This window comes from Heterocephalus glaber, unplaced genomic scaffold (genome assembly GCF_053883595.1).
Source record: "Heterocephalus glaber isolate CG9 unplaced genomic scaffold, H.glaber_assembly_v1.0 deba00000546, whole genome shotgun sequence".
NCBI classification, from domain to species: domain Eukaryota; kingdom Metazoa; phylum Chordata; class Mammalia; order Rodentia; family Bathyergidae; genus Heterocephalus; species Heterocephalus glaber.
In genome coordinates, this window is record NW_028258147.1 from 18,195,892 (window position 1) to 18,214,380 (window position 18,489).

At 32.9% G+C, this 18,489-nt stretch overlaps 1 protein-coding gene across 2 annotated transcripts in view; it reads right to left on the reverse strand.

The window, feature by feature from the left end:
• Cftr (CF transmembrane conductance regulator) overlaps positions 1–18,489 on the reverse strand; it is a 183,317-nt gene that overhangs the window by 84,905 nt on the left and 79,923 nt on the right. For both annotated transcript variants that reach the window (XM_087204598.1, XM_087204597.1), the window contains exon 12: positions 1,168–1,262. In XM_087204598.1, the coding sequence (XP_087060724.1) occupies positions 1,168–1,262 (95 nt within the window). The remainder of the gene's footprint in view (positions 1–1,167; positions 1,263–18,489) is intronic.

Below are 18,489 nucleotides of genomic sequence, written 5' to 3' on the forward strand. Positions count from 1 at the left end.
CAATTATTTAAAGTCCATTATTTTGAATGTAAATTATACATATCTATTGATGCATTAGTTCACAGTGCAATTCCCAAGATGAAGGGAGAGTTTAATGTAAAGCATTAAGAGCACTTGGCTTGGGTTGTGACGCCAGAAATTCCCTGTGTGGCTTTTAGCAAGTTAATGTCTAATAGCCACAACTAGCTCATGATTTCTTCTGTAAAGTAGGGAGAACAATTCTTTCTTTGCAGAGTTGGATGAAAATTGAGATCACCCAAACAGACACACACACACACATACACACACACACACACACGCACACACACATGTAGAGTAGTACTAGGCAACTGCAGGTGTGCAGAGTTACATTTCTGTCTCAGCTTTTAGAGGCAGAAAAGAGTAAGGGAAAGACGCCAACACATCAAGCCAATGAAACTAATTTCTTACTAATAACTTTGACAACACATCAAGAAGAATTTTGCTCAAATAAACTTTGAAGAATATTTGACATCCCATGTTACCAGTAACTTTTTAACTGAAAGTTACAATGTTTTCTCCTTAACACAAATTAACTATATGCAACTCTCTTTGACAGCTTCTAATTGTGCCAAGAATGTCTTTACCAAGGGAAATTCTACCTGTACAATGTCTCTTGTGTTTGTCCTGTTTATTTTACTTTGAAGATTCTAGACTTTAAGCCAAATGACATTTACCTTACTATTTTGTTATGAAAAGTATAAATTACATTGAAAATTTTTAAAATGTATGTTTATGCAAACCAAGAAGCATCAATAGAAGCCTAAACCACTGTGCTCTGTGGAGGTTGCATTGTGCATGGTTGGGGAGAGAAGAACTGCATGATGGAATCAATGGAGATTTGTATCTTCTCTTTCCTTGTTCTATGCAGAATTCCAGGGCTTTCAGTTTGTAGTGTACCACACCACAAGGCAAACAAGTATACACAGACCAAAATGAGGAAATATATTTTGAAAAGCCCTTGCTTTAAAAAAAATCCAAAAACAATATCATTCTCTATAGTTCTTAAAGGTGTTTTCTAACCCAATAGCCACATTCACCAATTTTTAAATTCCAGAAATTCACTATAAAGTGAAAGAAATGTCTATAGTATTTTACGTGCCTGATAATTACAGCAAATGTTTGCTGGATCAGTAATCAGATATTCACCTTGCTAAAGAAATTCTTGCACGCTGACCTCCACTCAGGGTGATTCCACCTTCTCCAAGTACTATGTTGTCTTTCTCTGCAAACTTGGAGATGTCCTATTATCAAAAACAAAATTAAGAGAATTTTTAGCACATTAAATCTGAATATGAAAATCATATCTTCTTTCAACTGTAATCTTATACAGACTACTAATTTAACCACAGTAAAAATTTGCATCTAAGGGCTGGGGGTTATGGCTCAGTGGTAAAGCAACTGCCTAGCATGCCAAGGCCCTGGGTTCAATCCCCAGCCTCACAAAAACAAAACAATAAACTTAGACAGCAAAGAGGCTTTCTATAAAAAAAAAAAAATTGCATCTAAATGATTTCAAATGCAATTTAGGTGGTTAAAATAACTGCTGAAATTTTAGATGCAAATTTATCTTTGATTTTTAAAATGTCATTCATGACCATTAAATGTAAACTGGAAAATATAAAAATTATTAAATGTATAGATTATAAAACAGTACAAATTATTTAACAAATTAATTTTATAGATAATAAAATTATCCACATAACACATAGAAGAAGCTAGAAATTTTCTGGAAGAGATTGGTTTGGCCTGAGACTTGAAGAATGCAAAGAGCTAGATAGAAAGTAATCTCTTTTTCGCTCCAAAAAGTTCTCTACCTTTTCAATGTTATTATCACGTATCTGTTCTTTTCTTTTGTTTCCACCTCCTCTTTTCCTCCACTAAAATCTCTTTTTCATCAACCCTCCTTTTGCTTTTTATAAGGTACAATAGCCTACACTGCAGTAGACATGCTTAAATTCATCACTGAATTTAAATGTCAAAAAATTACAAATACATTTTTATTCCATTAATCTTCATAAGAGAGCATAAACAAAAGCCTGTCTCAGCCAAATTTTGCACTAATGAACCTATGTCTTATCTGTTATTTAAAACAAATCAAAGTAATTCACTAAACACAAGCAATGAAATTGACAATTCAAAAATACTTTTAATTCTAAAACAAAACTTTAAACAAAGTAGAAAACACTTGGCAGGAATGTCCAGAAAGCAAAATGATCCTTTTCTAACTCTTTCCCCACTAGTAACTGACAAATCACTTTGCACAAATCTCTTTCATTTCTCCATCTGTAAAATGGAGATAATACTACAACAGTATCTTCTTTAACCACTGTAAAAATTTGAAGCAACTTAACACAAAAGATAGGTCCATAATATGTACTCAAACACCAATGTCTCTTGCAATAATTTTATAATGTATTTACCAATGCTCTGAATAAAGCATTAATTTCCATTTGTCCTTGGGTAGAATATTTATCTAATGTGATAACCTACCTCATTTCTCCCAAAAGAAGAAAAGCAGATTTTTCAGAACCTAATTACATCTTTCCCAATGTATTAGTATAAGGAATGTTTTAAAATTGTCATTTTATTTCATTGCTTCTGTTCAGTGAATTTCATTGAGTTGTTTGAAATATTTATTATATTTATATATGATGGGCTCCTATGTGCAAAATTTGGCTGAAACAGGCTTTTGTTTACCCTCTCTCATAAAATTATAATAAAATGAAGGTATGGTGTATGGAAAAAGCTGAACCCAAATGCTCTGGGTTCAAATCCCAGATTTGCATGACCTTACCAGACATACTATTGTTAAAATGGCTATTGATTGTCGATTTAAAATTTCTACTAGAATATGTTTCAGCAGTAATACAAACAAGAATGTATTTTAATTCCCACACTTTCTTCTAATTGACTAATATACTATTGAATGAAATATACCTAGATAGTCACATTAGTTTAGTAACCAACATCACAGAAACCTTGGCAAGTCAACAGCAGAATACTATAATAACAAAGTAGATTAATACAAAATGCCTGCAGACAATTCTGTGCTTGAATTAATTTGTGAATGTTTATTTGTAGTCTGGACTAGATTAGACTAGAATTGTAAGACTTCTGTATTTCATATATAGCTCTACTACATGCTGTCTGATGCTCCTCGCATTTACTACCCTCCCTTCCCCCAAACCTATCAATAATATCAATAATATCTGCAATTTCATGAATTTATATCAGTGAGATATATTTTCATGAATGAGATGGCTAGTTCAAAAGTATGTGTTTTATTTTTTAAACATACTGCCAGATTCCTTTATGAAACTACTGAAGAGGATTATATATTCATCAGTAGGTTTTGATAGTATCTTTTCTTCAGATCACCACTAATAATACATATATTCACAGTTTAATTACTTGCTAATATGCCATTTTAATTTGCATTTTCCTTAATATCAATGTTAATTTTTAGTAGAATTTGTCTTTTTCTTATCAATTCATTTTTGTATGTAATAGATTTTAGCAACTTTTCTGCTGCATATATTAAAAACATTTTTATTTCTCTTTCTTTTTACTATGTATATACCATCTATCATATATAAAATTTTAATTTTTCATGAAATCAATGTATTGATCTGGAATTCCTATATTTCTTAAAAAGTACTACCCAGATTATATATATATAGTATCCTAAATTTTCTTTTCAAATATTTATTGCTTTTTAATTACAAATTTTAATCAAGGTATAATTTATATTTACATCTGGTGTGAGGTAATTGTATAGCAGTCATGATTTATTAAGTGAATAATTTTTTATTGAATTTGTGTATTATTTGTCATATTCTCATATTTCTGGGTTCTCGGTTTGGTTTCTTTGAACTATTTTTATATTCCTGTACCAATACTCTTCCAGATTTGGGAGTGCTTTGGTTTTTTAATGGCTTTGGGTATGATTTAATATCTGACAAAGACTAATTCTTATTTGTAAATTTCTAGGCTCTCTTTGGTCATTTAGTCTTCCTATACTAATATTTACAATATAATAATAACAATATAAAGAACAATAATACCTAATATACAGTGTCAAGTGCTGATTTAAGTACTTGGATGCATCAACTCTTTTATTCTACTCTTATTTAAATATGAGGAAACAGTAAAGATGAATATCTTTCCAAAGATAACAGAACTAATATGATGGAGCCAGAATTCCAACCCAGGCAATTTATCTATAAAATATCTATACTTCACATTTATTCCCCAGGTGAAATTTAAGTTTAGTTTAATAAAAGTCTAGAAACAACTTCATTTGGATGTATTTGTAATTTCAATAAATGTCATACATCACCATAGAGTTCACATTTTAAAATGCTAAATTTGATTAAAAATCTCAATATATCTTTTTATTAATTGAAATATAATATTTTAGATGCTGCAATAGTAATTTATAATTTTTTTAATATCGTGTTTTATAAATTTCTTGATAGATTTATTCCTAAATAGTCTATGGTTTGCTACTACTGTGACCTGAATAGTTACTAGTTTTCGTTTTAATTTTTAGATGGGTATTGTTAGTATAAGAAAGTCAAATTAGATATTATCAATGGAAACCTTGGTGAACTATCATTTCTTAAGATGCTAAGTAAAAAAAATAGAGAGGAGAAAGACTGATATACGAGTAGTTTGTGCATATAAAAATTTTAGATATTTTCATTAGTGGAACTTTAAAATTTTTGTTCTGCTTGAGCTCAAGAGTGAAGCTTTTTCAGTATTACTTGAAAAAGAATCTAAACTGATAGGAAATTAAAGAATTAAATCAAGAATTAGACAAAACATTACCCTTACAAACACTTTCCTCAGTAATTCTTAGTGACCTGTAACATGTGACTTTTATTTACAATTGTAGATGTCTAATGAGAGGTTATCACAATTGCTACCCAAAATATTAATTAAAATGATTTCGCTACATACAAATTATAGTATACTCGAAAATGCACGCATGTGTATATATGTATGTACATGAATTTTTATATGTTCTATGCTTATATTCATACATCTTGGTCCCACATTATCCACTATTATGATACTCAGAAAGAGTGTTCTGCATGATTGAAAAGGGATGATTATTTTCTTTCTGAACTAGGTTACCACTTCTTATCAAAAAGTTAAGCACGTGTAGAAAATATAGAGTTCATAAAAATTTATAAAGGAAAAGTGGGATGATGGATATGATCAAAATATCTCTATGACAATGTCATAATGAAACCCAATATTTTAAAATTAGTATCCTCTAGTAAAAACTATACATAAATGTAGTTGTTCCACTTCTGAAGAAGATTTCTTCTGAAGATCTCTCTTCTTCAGTCCTGTTACAAAGGGTAACAGTTGATTCACTGAAAATGCCCGTCATATTCCATGATACTAAAATAGAGGAAATTCAGGTTTTTTAGTTGATAAAACAAAGTTGGTTGAATAGCAACTTTAAAGACAGAAGACACTGTATTCCACTTTAAACAATTCAAGTAGCTCATTCATTCCAGCCAATCATGTTATATTCTTACTGGAAACAACAACAGCAAAAAACAAAACTAAACAAAAAATACTGGACTGATGTGAACTCCAGAATAGAGTATAAACTTTATCCACATCTCCCAGCACTCCTCTATACCCACTTTACCCTTTAACCATACTGATTTTTTTTTTTTTTTTGTACTGGGGATCCAACTCAGAACCTTGCGCTTAACCACACTGAATTTTTATAGTTCTCCACACTGAACTTTCTTTTCATCCATCTGTGCTTTTGCAACCCCCATTCTATTTAGAGTTCAAGTCCCCTACTTCTTCATCTAGAAAATTCCTCAAGTTCAATAAAAATTTAATTTCCTCTAAATATCTCCCATAACCTCCCAGTGACACCTTTCTGTTCCTATATATCATCCATTTTTAATCAATTTGTGCCTACTAATTTTATAAAATTTTGGGTTAAAGTGTATTTAATATATTTTGAACATATCCATCCCCCCATTACTGTCCCTTATAACATTTCTTCTCCTTTCATTTCCCTTCCTCTTGCCATGCTTATTTTCATGCCATCTTTTTTTAGATTCCACAAATTAGGGAGAACATGTGATATTTCTCTTTCTGAGTCTGGCTAATTTCACTTAACATTTCATCCATTTCCTCCAAATGACAATATTATATTCTTCTTTATGGCTGAATAATACTCCATTGTGGATACATACCACATTGTCTTTATCCACCCATCTTCTGATAGGTACCTAGTCTGGTTCTATTGTGAATTATAGCTCAATAAACATGAGTATACAGCTATCTCCATAGTATACTGATTTTAATTCCTTCAAATGTATACCAAAGAGTGATACAGATGGATCAAGCAAGAGCCCTACTTTTAGTTTTTTGAGGAACCTCCATACTGATCTCTATAGGGGCTATTATAATTCACATTCCTACTAGCCACCAGCAATGTAGAAAGCCCCACCCCATCCCACATCATTGCCATGCAAATTTTCTTCTTGTCTTTTCACATATCTCTACTCACAAGGATTATGAGATTCTGAAAGGTAAGAATGGAAGGACTATGATGTTCTCTATACTTTTGAAGGTAGGGCAGGCTTAAACTATCAGAGGCACACATGTTCTCAGCCAGGAGTGAAATATTTTAGAAACATAGAGATGATTAAAATATAGTCTCTGATCTCTAGTGCTTACAACCTAGGGGGAGCTTGGAGAAAAAAAAATGAAAGTACTGCCTTTGAGCTGAACTTTTGATTCATGCATAGATTTCTTATTTCCTCCTCTGCCCAACCATACTGATCCTGGCTCTCAATTATCTTTATAGCCAACTTGAAAAACTAAGATTCCACTTTAAACTATTCAAGTTGTTCATTCATTCAAGCCAATCATGTCATATTCTTGCTGGAATAATACTAATACTACTACTAATAAATAAATAAATTTATAAAATAATAAATTTTTAGTTATAAAGCAGATACTGACATGAAAGTAAATAGATCAATGCAGTAAAATAAACAAAAACTCATACATAGATTGAAAACTACAACAATGGTGTTAGAATGATAATTTGCAGGAAAAGGAGCCACTACCCAAAACAATTATTTTGGGACAACTAGTTTTCCATATGGAAAACAATAAAATTAGATCCCTACCTCATAACAAATATAAAATTAATTATAAAGGTTTAAAATATTTAAAAAATTTAAAATGAAACTTTAAAACTACTGAGAAGATGGAATGTATTTTGATATCATGTTCGAGAGGATGTTGTAAAAGAGAAGACACAATAGTACAAACCATAAAAGAAAATATGGATGAAACTACATGAAAATTAAAGGTTATATATAACAAAAGACACATTGGGAGATGCAAAGTATATAGCTATGTTAGTCTAAGTCCTCCCAATTACAGATGCCAAAATTGTATTAAATGTATAAGGAATTTATTAGGCGAAATACATAAAAGGAACCAGGGAAGAAAGCAGGAAAGGCTGTGAGATTTCAATGTCAATCCAGGCACCAAGCAAAGGAGAAAAGGACAGAAGGTTGAATGAAAGGATATTGGATAACTGTGCAGTCTAAGGAAAGTTTGGACAAGCCATCTGGGAGTCTATGAGCTAATAAAGAAGTCTCTTGGGCCAGGAATTTAGCTCAGTGGTTCCGCCCCCTGCTTTGCAAGAGCAAGGACCTGAGTTCAATCCCCAGTACCAAAAAAAAAAAGTCTCTTGTCTCCCAAATACAGATCTGCTTAGTATCTCTGCCGTACTCATTCACCCACATAGAAGAAACAGTCTCAAGACAAAGTGAAGGATTTCAACACACAACTGGAGCTGTTATTCAATTATGTCCCCTGTAGCAGCAACTATATGACATATCTTATGACCACCACAACAATTTACACACACATACTCATACAAAATAAAAAGTGGCAAAGGACATGAAATCAGAATGGCTAACAAATATGAAAATAAGTATAATCTCTCAAGTAATCACAACTTCAAATTAGAACAATAAAGATAGAACAAGAGATTCTGATTTATAAATCAGAATAGTAAAAATCAAAGTCAATAGGAAGACCTCTCTAATATATGAGAAAATAGAGACTCTCATAAATGGCTGGTAGGACTATAAGTTGGTACAGCTACTTAAAAGTTCAAGTCAGCAGTACCTAGTGTAATTTCAAATGTTGTATATGTCCTATGACCTTGGAATTCAATTGCTAGATTTTTACACCAGAAAAACCCTTGGACATGTGCAGAAGAGAAATATTCAAAGATTTTCACTGCAGTATTGAACACGCTAAATGTTCATCAGTGGCAGAATGAGTAAATAAAATGTAACACATTATGAGTACAACACACAGTAAAAAAAAATGAAATAGATTATTACCTATCAGTTGCACACCTGGATCTTAAAAACATAATGGGGCCAAGAAAACAAGTTAAAAAATAATGTGCACAAATTATACCATATATGTAAACTTTAAAGCTACACAAACAAAACTACCAAACACTATACACAAGTAACAATATGTGTACATGGGTATAAATTCATTTAAGTGGATTGAAAATATACACATCACATTCATAGTAGTGATTACTGAAGCTTGGAGTTTTGTGGTAGAATGACAGTAACAGAGATAGAATGAAAAGTCCTACCAAGAATTTGTCTAGGCTCCTAACAACACAGTTAAGGAAACAGAGATGTTGTCACGTGAAAGCTTCCTGTCTGGAATAGACAGTAATGGTATAGATTACTTTCTACAAAAATAAAAGATTCCTGCATCTGAAAAGATTTGATGTACTAAGCCAAGATATTTGGCCTCCTTTTCTGGATTGAAGCTACTATGGAAAGAAATGTGTACACTTGTATGACTTTAAGAAATATGTCAGAAATCATAATTACTATGAAGCTGCTGAGACTGAAATGAAATCAAATAGTGGAGGCACGTTGAGAACTGTGCTTAAGCCCATTATTTTAAAATCAAATACATCAGCAATACCAATATCCTGTTATTAATATGAGTACCTGTTCTGATTACCTAGTTTATTGTTCATGTGCAAATTTCTTTTTTAGTGTTTGGCTTTGTGTATTTGATTTAACATAAAGCACTCTATTTTGTATGCACTGTTAAACATTTGTCTTTGCTGATTACTAAGGGCACTCAAATCTGGTAATATATTTATTTTAAGGGTGTTGGTTTTCAGAGAGCACAAATTTTCCTTCTGTGGAAATTATAATCTGAAAAAGTCATGCATATGGTGCTCTCATGACTTTTTTAAAAAGCTGAATAAGAATGTGTACTACTCAGTGAAGCTTGTGCATAGAAGAAAAGTTTTTTGTTTATGTTTTGTTTTGTTTTTGTTTTGGCTTGCTTAGCAAATTTCTTTGAGTTCCTTTGGAATTGCCCACAGAAATGTTAGAGGAAATCATTCATTGAACTTAAGGTGCTGTATATGATTTGACCTCTTAGATAAAAATTTACTGGAATTTTTAATGGAAAAGTAGTCTAAAATCAAATATTAACTTTTGTGATCAATGAATGTTTTTGTTGCACTTGACCCTAAAAAAGCTTTTCTTTCAAACTATTTTCCATTGACATTCCAATTTGTACTCACTTTCTTACCATAGTATATCTACAGATAAAATAAAAATTTGGAGCATTAGCTATTATGGTGTAGTGTTTACACCTGTTATCATAATCACTTGGTAAGCTTATTTTAAAATGCTATACATGGGTTGGGGATTTAGCTCAGTGGTTCCACTGCCTGACTTGCAAGCGTGAGGACCCGAGTTTGATTTCTGGTACAAAAAAAAAAAAAAAAAAAAGCTGTACTTATTCATAGAAGAATTTGGATATGGCCCAGGAATCTGCAATTTAAATTGTGATGCTGATGGTAATGATGATGATGATGCCTATCATTGTTTGAGCTTCCCATCTGGATACTTGTTTTTCTGGCTGACTTCCTTTATAACATGCTGATCAGAAAAGGTAAACACGGACTTGAAAGGGTTCTGTGCATACAACACACTGGGTTTGTTTGAGATTGTAAAACACTAGAAAATATTTAGATAAAGAGTACTAGAGAGGGTGAAAGTAATATAATAAGTGTGCAGTAAAGATTAACTTATTTTATTATTAAGGAGTGTATAATATATCCAATGTGGTGTGTATCCTTTCACATGGTAACTTTTTAATTTAAAAAAAATCAAATTTTTATCATCCTAATATTATTCAATTGGATCAAACAAATCAAAAGTCATTAAGGAAAAATTGCTAATAAAAAGCTCATTAACTCTGAACTGAATATACAACAGGATAATGATATTTCATGCAATTATACTAGAGAGAGAAATAAAAGGGAAAGAACTTTAGCATATGTGCTGCCGAAGCGAGCACAGGAAAGAACTTTAAAGAAAGGGTGGAGTGTTGTATATAATGGTTCTGTGTAATTTTGCGACATTTATTGAGTACATTTGAAGATAGGAAAACACCATAAACCTTATTTTACGGCTGGCTTATCACTTTTAGAACAACCTTGGCAATACAGATGATTCTGGTATGGGAGCAGCGTGAGAAGATAAGGTTAAGGAAAACGAACTTTAGGGTCATGGCATTCAGCAAAGTATATCTTTAACACTGAATCACTGAATGGCTAATGTTAGTTATTAATATTTTTAAATTACTAAACACTTGTACTGTATTTATGCACATGAAAATTGGGAAAGAGAAGGGAGATGTTTGGAGTGAGCAGACAGAACAGGTAGAGAGAAGAGAGGAAGGGTACAGTGTGAGAGAATGTGATAGAGCCAATAAAGTATTAGAAAGGGAGAAGGAAATTGACCAAACATTTTAGCACACAGCTATTATATATGTTGACTGTGTTACTAAGAGAGCTATGTAGTTCTATGTTATATGTATCAACAGAGGTAAACTTCCACAGCAGAAATAATGAATTCATAAAAAATTGGTCTTTTATTATATAAGATAATCTGTTGACCAAATTCAAACTTCATTACATATAGCAATATTGGATGAAGATTAAGCCCTGCTAGAAAGCATTAGAGCTTTTAATCAATTTGAAAAATATAAAATATTTTCCTTCACGATAAGTACTGATCAAGTTCATAGCAGAAAACTCAAGTTCAAATACAATTTTTGTGAAACCAACAAAAGTGCAAAAATGGACTTTGCAGTAATTTTTGTCACTAATATTAAATTCTTGTTTTACAATGTTTTATGTATAAACTTGTAAGTACATAGGTAATTCTGTTAATCTCCTGTAACTCTTCATTGCATAACTCTGCATTTGTATTTAAAACTACTAACAAGCAATTTTAAAAGAAGAGTTGTAAAGTGCAATGATTTAGAGTATTTAGGGTGAGTGCCCCAAAGGACTAGAATGCTAAGCAATTGGGTTCCTATAACCCTCTGCAGCTAGAGTGCTTTAAGAGAATTAGATTTCATCAATTATATAAAACATGAAAAGGATACTTGAAACAAATAATCTTATTTAGTTTATTCTGACTTTATAGTAAACTCATTTCTGGATACCATATTCCATAGTCTCTCAAATTAGCCTTAAAAACCTAGTTTTTTAAAAGCTCTCTGGATGATTTTCATTAAGCTGGTCTAAGAATTGGCATTTAGAAGCTGCTAATTCCTTAACTATCTCCTCTAGGTCTCCCCAACCAAAATCCTGGGATATATCCAATCTCCCAAACAGAACTCTCTTCTGTACTTTATGGATACATTACTGTGTTAACATGGTCCTGCTCTGGATTTCCCAAGATGTTTTCCAGGCCCCTAGTCAGTGAGCTTCCTGTAGGGAATAGGGTTCCTTAGGAATGGGCAATGGGCTTCATACTTGCCTACCCATTACCTCTGAAGCCCCTACCATCATTTTTATTCTCTCAAGAGCTGAAGTTCCTACCGTGATCCTTATTCTCTCAATAGCTGACTTTGGACCAGGAGCCTCCCTGGGCAGGCTTTGTCTCTGTGTTGACAGCCAGCCCACCTGCTCTTAAGCCTTCCTTATTTTAAATTTGAAGTTATGAGGCATGAAAAAGATCGTGAAAGAAAAAGAAAAGAAAGTTTGGGAGGAGATATGGAAAGAAATATCCTGACTTATTTAAATTTCAGGTATTGTTAGAATAGGTGAGCAGTTTTTTTCAGATACTTATTAAGGACTGTGGTATCTTAAAAGTATCATTTCAATGAATACAAATATCTTATTTTTCAAAACTTTGTCATGGAATCCTCAATGCCATTATTTCACTAATCTTTGTTATCATAATTTTCTCAACAAATAGAAAATTCATACTTGGTGATTTAATACTATTATATAATCACAATGAAATTAACTACCATGAAGTTCTAACTTAAAGCCAACAATGTTCAAAGGATAAGTCATTAAAATCTAAGATGGAATTTCTTTTCTAATATGCAACATTACTGTATCAACACTAATAGAGGATTCTATTGCTGGTTCCATCAATTTTGAGACAAGTAATCTTGAACAAGTCTCAAACTTTCACCCCTTTTTCATTACAATGTGAATACTATTACTTCATAAATGTCTAGCCACAACATTTTTATTATTCTCTTTTAGCTTGCATATCAATGCTGGATGGATCTTTCTAAAATATTGTTTTGATCATAGTATGACCTCAATAAAGGAAGGCAACCATGGAGGGCACTGTAGACTCACTTTCCTCCCAGGGTACCTGTCTATACTCTCCAGGATAGAAGATTGCCCACATGCCCCCACTCCTCTGCAGCTTGAGTACTATATGAAAATTGGATTTCACCAGTTACATGAAACATAAAAGTGCAATGAAATACAACCTGTCTTTCTGCTTCTTTGTTATTTTTGTTTACTCCTGGGAAGTAGGGGGATATACACCATTGCTTTCATTAGGGAGATGGCTATGATAATAATGTGATGAATACTACACTAAAAACATAAATAAGAGAAATGGCAACTTAGATGAAAAAGTAGAATGAAGAGGTCCAAGAAAACACTCTCCCTGACATTCCACACATCACCCTTTTTTTAATCCTTACTATGGTTATCACTGAAAAAAATTATTTATTTTTTTACCTATTATAATCTATCTCCTGTAAGTAGGATGTAAACTTCATAATAACAGGAACTGTCTTGTTTATCCCTGTATGCTTAATTTCTACAATAATGCCTGCCACGCAAAAGTAGCTCAACAAACAATTTTGAATAAATGGCAGAATATGAACTCTCTCAACTTTTCATTACACCTGACTTCTTATTTGTATATGCAGGATCTTGTCTTTATTTATTCTACTTCATCAGAAGAGGGTCCCCTTCACCTGCCTGAGTCTAATCCTTCCAACATGTCCTATGGTCATGGCCTCCTTATGTTATAAGTCATCCCTTTTCTCTTCTGTACTGAACATTCCAAAAGCTCCCTTTCCTCATGGCCTCTGCAATTGTCATTCAGACATGTTCACTGTTATTTTAATTTACTTTTCTTTAATAACAAAGCAGATTGAGTACTTTTTTATATATTCAATGGCTTTGTATATTTTTAATAAATTTTCTGCACATATGCATGGTTTATTTTTTACTATTATGTTATCCATCTATTGATTTAAATAGAGTTTTTTTGTAAAATTAAGAAAATTAATCTATTGAGTTCTTAAGAAACTCACCTGATGTCTCCAAAGAAGAAGCCATTATTGACCATTCCCTTAAAGTATTCACCTTCCTTCTATTCTATAATACCACGTTCTCCTGGATTTATCTCTCCTAATTCCCAGTCTCCTCATCAGTGTCCTTCATAGGCCCTTTTGACTCCACTACATCCAAAGTACTGAAATTCTCTCCTCAGCTAATTCTCTCACACTATACTTAGTTTGGTGATATCATCTACCCTTACGAATTCATTTAAAATCTACAGGCTGAGGACTTCCTCATGTCTGCCTCTAGCCCAAAAATCTCTACTAAGTTCCCCTGAAGAGTTCTGTAATAACCACAGCAAATCCAAAATAGAGCACATTGTTTTTACCTTGCCAACCTACCTCTGCAGATGTTACCACCACTCACCCAACTACCCAATTCAGAAAGTTGGCACAGAGAGAAGGAGAATGAAAAGGTGCCGGTCAAAGGATACAATGTTTCAGTTAAGATGAATAAGCTCTGGAGATCTACTGCACAACATGGTGACTACAGTTAGTAATAATGTCTTACGTACTTGAAAATGGCTGAGTAGATATTGAAGGTTTTCACAACACACATAGTAATAACAACTATGTGATTAGTGGATATATTAATTATCTTGGTTGTAATAATCATTTTACAATGGATCAAAACACATGTAGATGGTAAATGTACAAATTTTTTCATATCAGTTAAAACAGGAGAAGTGTAAACACCTAAATGATGTAAAAATCTAAGCAAAGATATAAACGTCTAAAACATAATAAAATAAATTTAACTTTTAAAAACAGCATCATCTTTGACTCCTTCCTTCTCTTCACTTCCCATCTTGAATAGGGAGTAAGTCTTCCCGTTCAATCTTTTTATTATCTCAGGAACCAATTTGCTTCTCTTTCCTTACTGCCTCCTATGCTACAGATCCTTACCATCTCTCCACTGGAATCACTGCGACAATCTCCTAAACAACTTTCTTGCCACTAGCCTTTCCCTCCTCCAGTTATTATGTTGCAGCCAAGAGACATCTTTGTAAAATACAAATCTGATCACATCACCTTGGTGAGTCCAAAGGCCCTCAATGTGACACTCAAGTACATATAAGGTTCTTGTGGGTATGCCATTGCTGTCTCAGTTCGGATCTCACCACATAGCCATTCCTTTCCAGACACCAGCCTTACTGTACTACCTATAAATCCTCAAAGGTGTCAAGTACTTCCTTGGATCCAGGAACGTTTCATTCTGTACCTCAGTCACATACCACTGACTACAGCTCTTTGAATGTACAAATGTTCTCTTTCAACTCCAGGTCTTGTGCATTCTAGTCTCTTTCTGGAATGTTCTTTTTGTTCTTCATTCAGATAACACTACTCATCCATCATCTCTCAGCTTAGATATCATTGCCTCCAGAGACACCTTCCTTGGTCTTTTAAATCCAGATTTAATGCCACTTCTCTATTCTTATATGAGTAATCCATAATCAATATTATAGAGCTTATCAAACTAAACTAGCTTTCACTTGTTCATCTTTCCCACTAGAAAGTCTTTTGAATACAAGGATTGTGTCTTGGTCATCAATATAGTCTCTCTGACTTTTGCACTTCTAAATGCAAATCTGATCACATCACTCCAGATTTAAAATACTTCATTGAATCCCAAGATCCTCAATATGAAATTCAGTTTCCTTAATGTAGTATATAAGAAGCTTTTTATATAACTGTCCCCTCCAAGTTTATCTCACCATAAATTTTTAATGCATTCTATCTGAATCAAGGCTTATTAAGCTTTGTAATTGAAAAGTATTCCAGACAGCTCTGAAAAGTAGTAATGGTGGTAAAATCTGCCATTTAAGGATGTTTGTCTAGAAAAATCTTGTACTCAGTTTTTAGAAACGTTAAGTTTTGCCTCTTGGGAAGGTCTTTACGAACATTTCTCTATTGTTATAGGGTCAGAAGCCTAATGACATCCCCAGAGCCTTCTGATACTTGAGGCCCTTCTACGTCTAAGCTTCCATTAAGACACAAGTGTAAGATTTTTCTCTTTATCTTTATCTTTATTTTTCTCTTTATCTTTATCTTTTTCTCTTTAAATTTCACAACTCTTCAATATGGAAAACTATAAGCCTAGAATCCCAATTCTTTAAGAGGGTTGAAATATAAGGCATATATATATATATGCCTTATTATACATTTTATTTATATATAATCCTTTTTGTAATACAAAAAAAGGTTTTGTCTTTGGAAAACTTGATTTTTATTTTGTATTTTAAAGTTAAGATGTTGCTTAAATGTATATTTTCATTATCTATTTGTAAAATAGCTTGGTTCTTGGTCCTAGACAGTTATAATTACCTTTGTATACTGCCATTCTGTTGACTTGCCCAACTCTTACTAGGAGGGGCAGTCTCCAGGCTATTTTGGTTTTAGAGACGTAAGAACTTACATTTGTTAACCTAATAATTAGCTCCAGAATTGTGATCTTAACCCCTAAAACCTAGCTCACATTTTTGGAATCAACACATTTTCACTTGAATGTAAATTCTAGGCAAAGTTGATGACGGATTAATGGGAAGTGAGGATTCAGTACACTCATTCATATAAAGTGCTTAACCCAAAGCTGCCATGTATGTTCTGTTTACTGATATTAGCCAGTATTTATTTTTTTAAGTTCTAGTGCTCAAATGAAGTGAAGTAGCAGATGAGTTCATGAAACTCTATGGCATTCATCTTTGGTGCTGGTTCAATAGTTCTATAAAATAAATGTTTTAGCTTTGTATTACAATAAATAAGTGTCAGTGCTTTGAAACTTAATTACTTATCAGAAAATTACAGGTGGTACAAGGTACAGTTGATGTGGTTTATTCTGACTTAGGGGACATAGTTCAATGTGTTTCAAATATCAGTTTTAGATGTCTATTACATCTAGACTAATCTTGAATGCAAGTACTAATTCCTATGGCACCTTTACCTTTCTGCTTTTTCCAACTCTACTTTTCCAAGTGAATATTCGTGAACTCTCCTACAGTGATGAATTGAACATTTAAAGGTTAAGCCTTTAGTTCTTACAGGTTAGTTTTGGCCACGCCTGGAGATCCAGAGGTCAAATCTGAATTCAATTAGTCATGTGTTATCTACATGATGGAATTTATTTTCCAGAACAGTCATTAACTCATTTCTTTGCTTACTTCCCTCCCAACTTTTTTCATACTTCATGCCAATTTGCCTCCCAAGTTTTTGTTTTTGCTTTGTTTTTTTAAAGTAAATTGTTGCCAACTTCCCTCTAAACTTTATTTTTTCTTCTAGTGAGTTAAATATGAAAACCTGAGTGGTGATGGAATAAAAAATATATGCAGATTTTACTTTCATCAACATATACGGTGTTTATTACAATGCATATGTAGTGACTGTCATGACAAGTACTTTTCCTTAATAAGGATAATTTTGTGGCTTCCAAAAGTATTGCAGCAACTCTGTGGAAGCCAATTACATATCCTAATCTCTGATCTTCTCACACTCCCTACCCCTACCTCCCACCACACACTATTATAAACACCAATGACTTCACAAACCCAGTTACTTTTACAAGAAAGTGAGTCACTGAATAAAGTCAGTCTACCATTTGTTTCCCAAACACTGCCCTGTCTAAAATTCTCTTCCCATCAGCCAAATGTACTATGTTGTACACTACGGTAATGGTCACATGCAGGAAAGTGGTGCAGGCAAGTAAAAAAAAGCAAGAGAACAGTGTAGTCTGTATAATTTCATAAGAGTTAAACAAGTTTACTAGGACCTAATTATATCAATTCTTTTTAAGCTAGAAAAGTCTCCTGTGCTGGCTACAGTCGTGACAAATATTAGAGGTCTAGGGTAGTTTGAGTACAGAAGGAAAAAAGAGGAGGATAAGTTAATGACCACAGGGATGCAAAGTAATATTTTTAAAATAACTATCAATTTGCCTCGGAATCCATTCTACTAGAATCTAGATCCAGTATAGGTGTTATAAAGCAGGACATGCAGATGTTCCCTCCAAACAAGGTAAAGAATCCACATGACTTGCCCACTTATTGCTGCATATTATAAATTATTTTATCAAAACAGAACTATCTCCAGGCCCTTCCCTGTGATAATGTTTTTAATCTATGTTACTGAGTGAATAATTTCTAGCAACAAACTGAAATCAGAAAGCTATGTAAAATATGTTGTGCATGCTTTTTCCTCTCCAGACAAATTTACACCTAACTGCCTACTCCTATGACACGAAGCATCATTACATGCACAAGTGCTGTGAAGATATTAGAGCTGTATAAAAACACAAAAATGAGGAAGAGAATATTCTGTTCCTCTCTCAGGTGCCAATTCTAGGTATAATGCTAAGAAACAAATCAACTTTGGCAGTCAAAATGAAAACATACAATCATGAATGTTTGTACTTGGTGACTGGAGCTGCTTAGAGATTATATTGCAAGATTCTTCTGTTGGCACCAACTGCTGAACCATCAAGGATTCTGTACGAACCTCATGTTCTTATGATCATAACTCCTTAAAAAATAAAATTTTTATTTGGCATACACGGATTATACTGTACTGAGTTTCATGTTGGACCTTACCAAAGGTGAGAACATTTATATAATGAGAACCAAAATTTAAAAAAAAAAAAAAGAAACTCTAAGGTCACTGAAAATAGGAAAAACTTCTGATTTTTGACCGTCAGGATAAAGAACCACTTTTAGTTGCTTATGCTATCCCCAATAGACA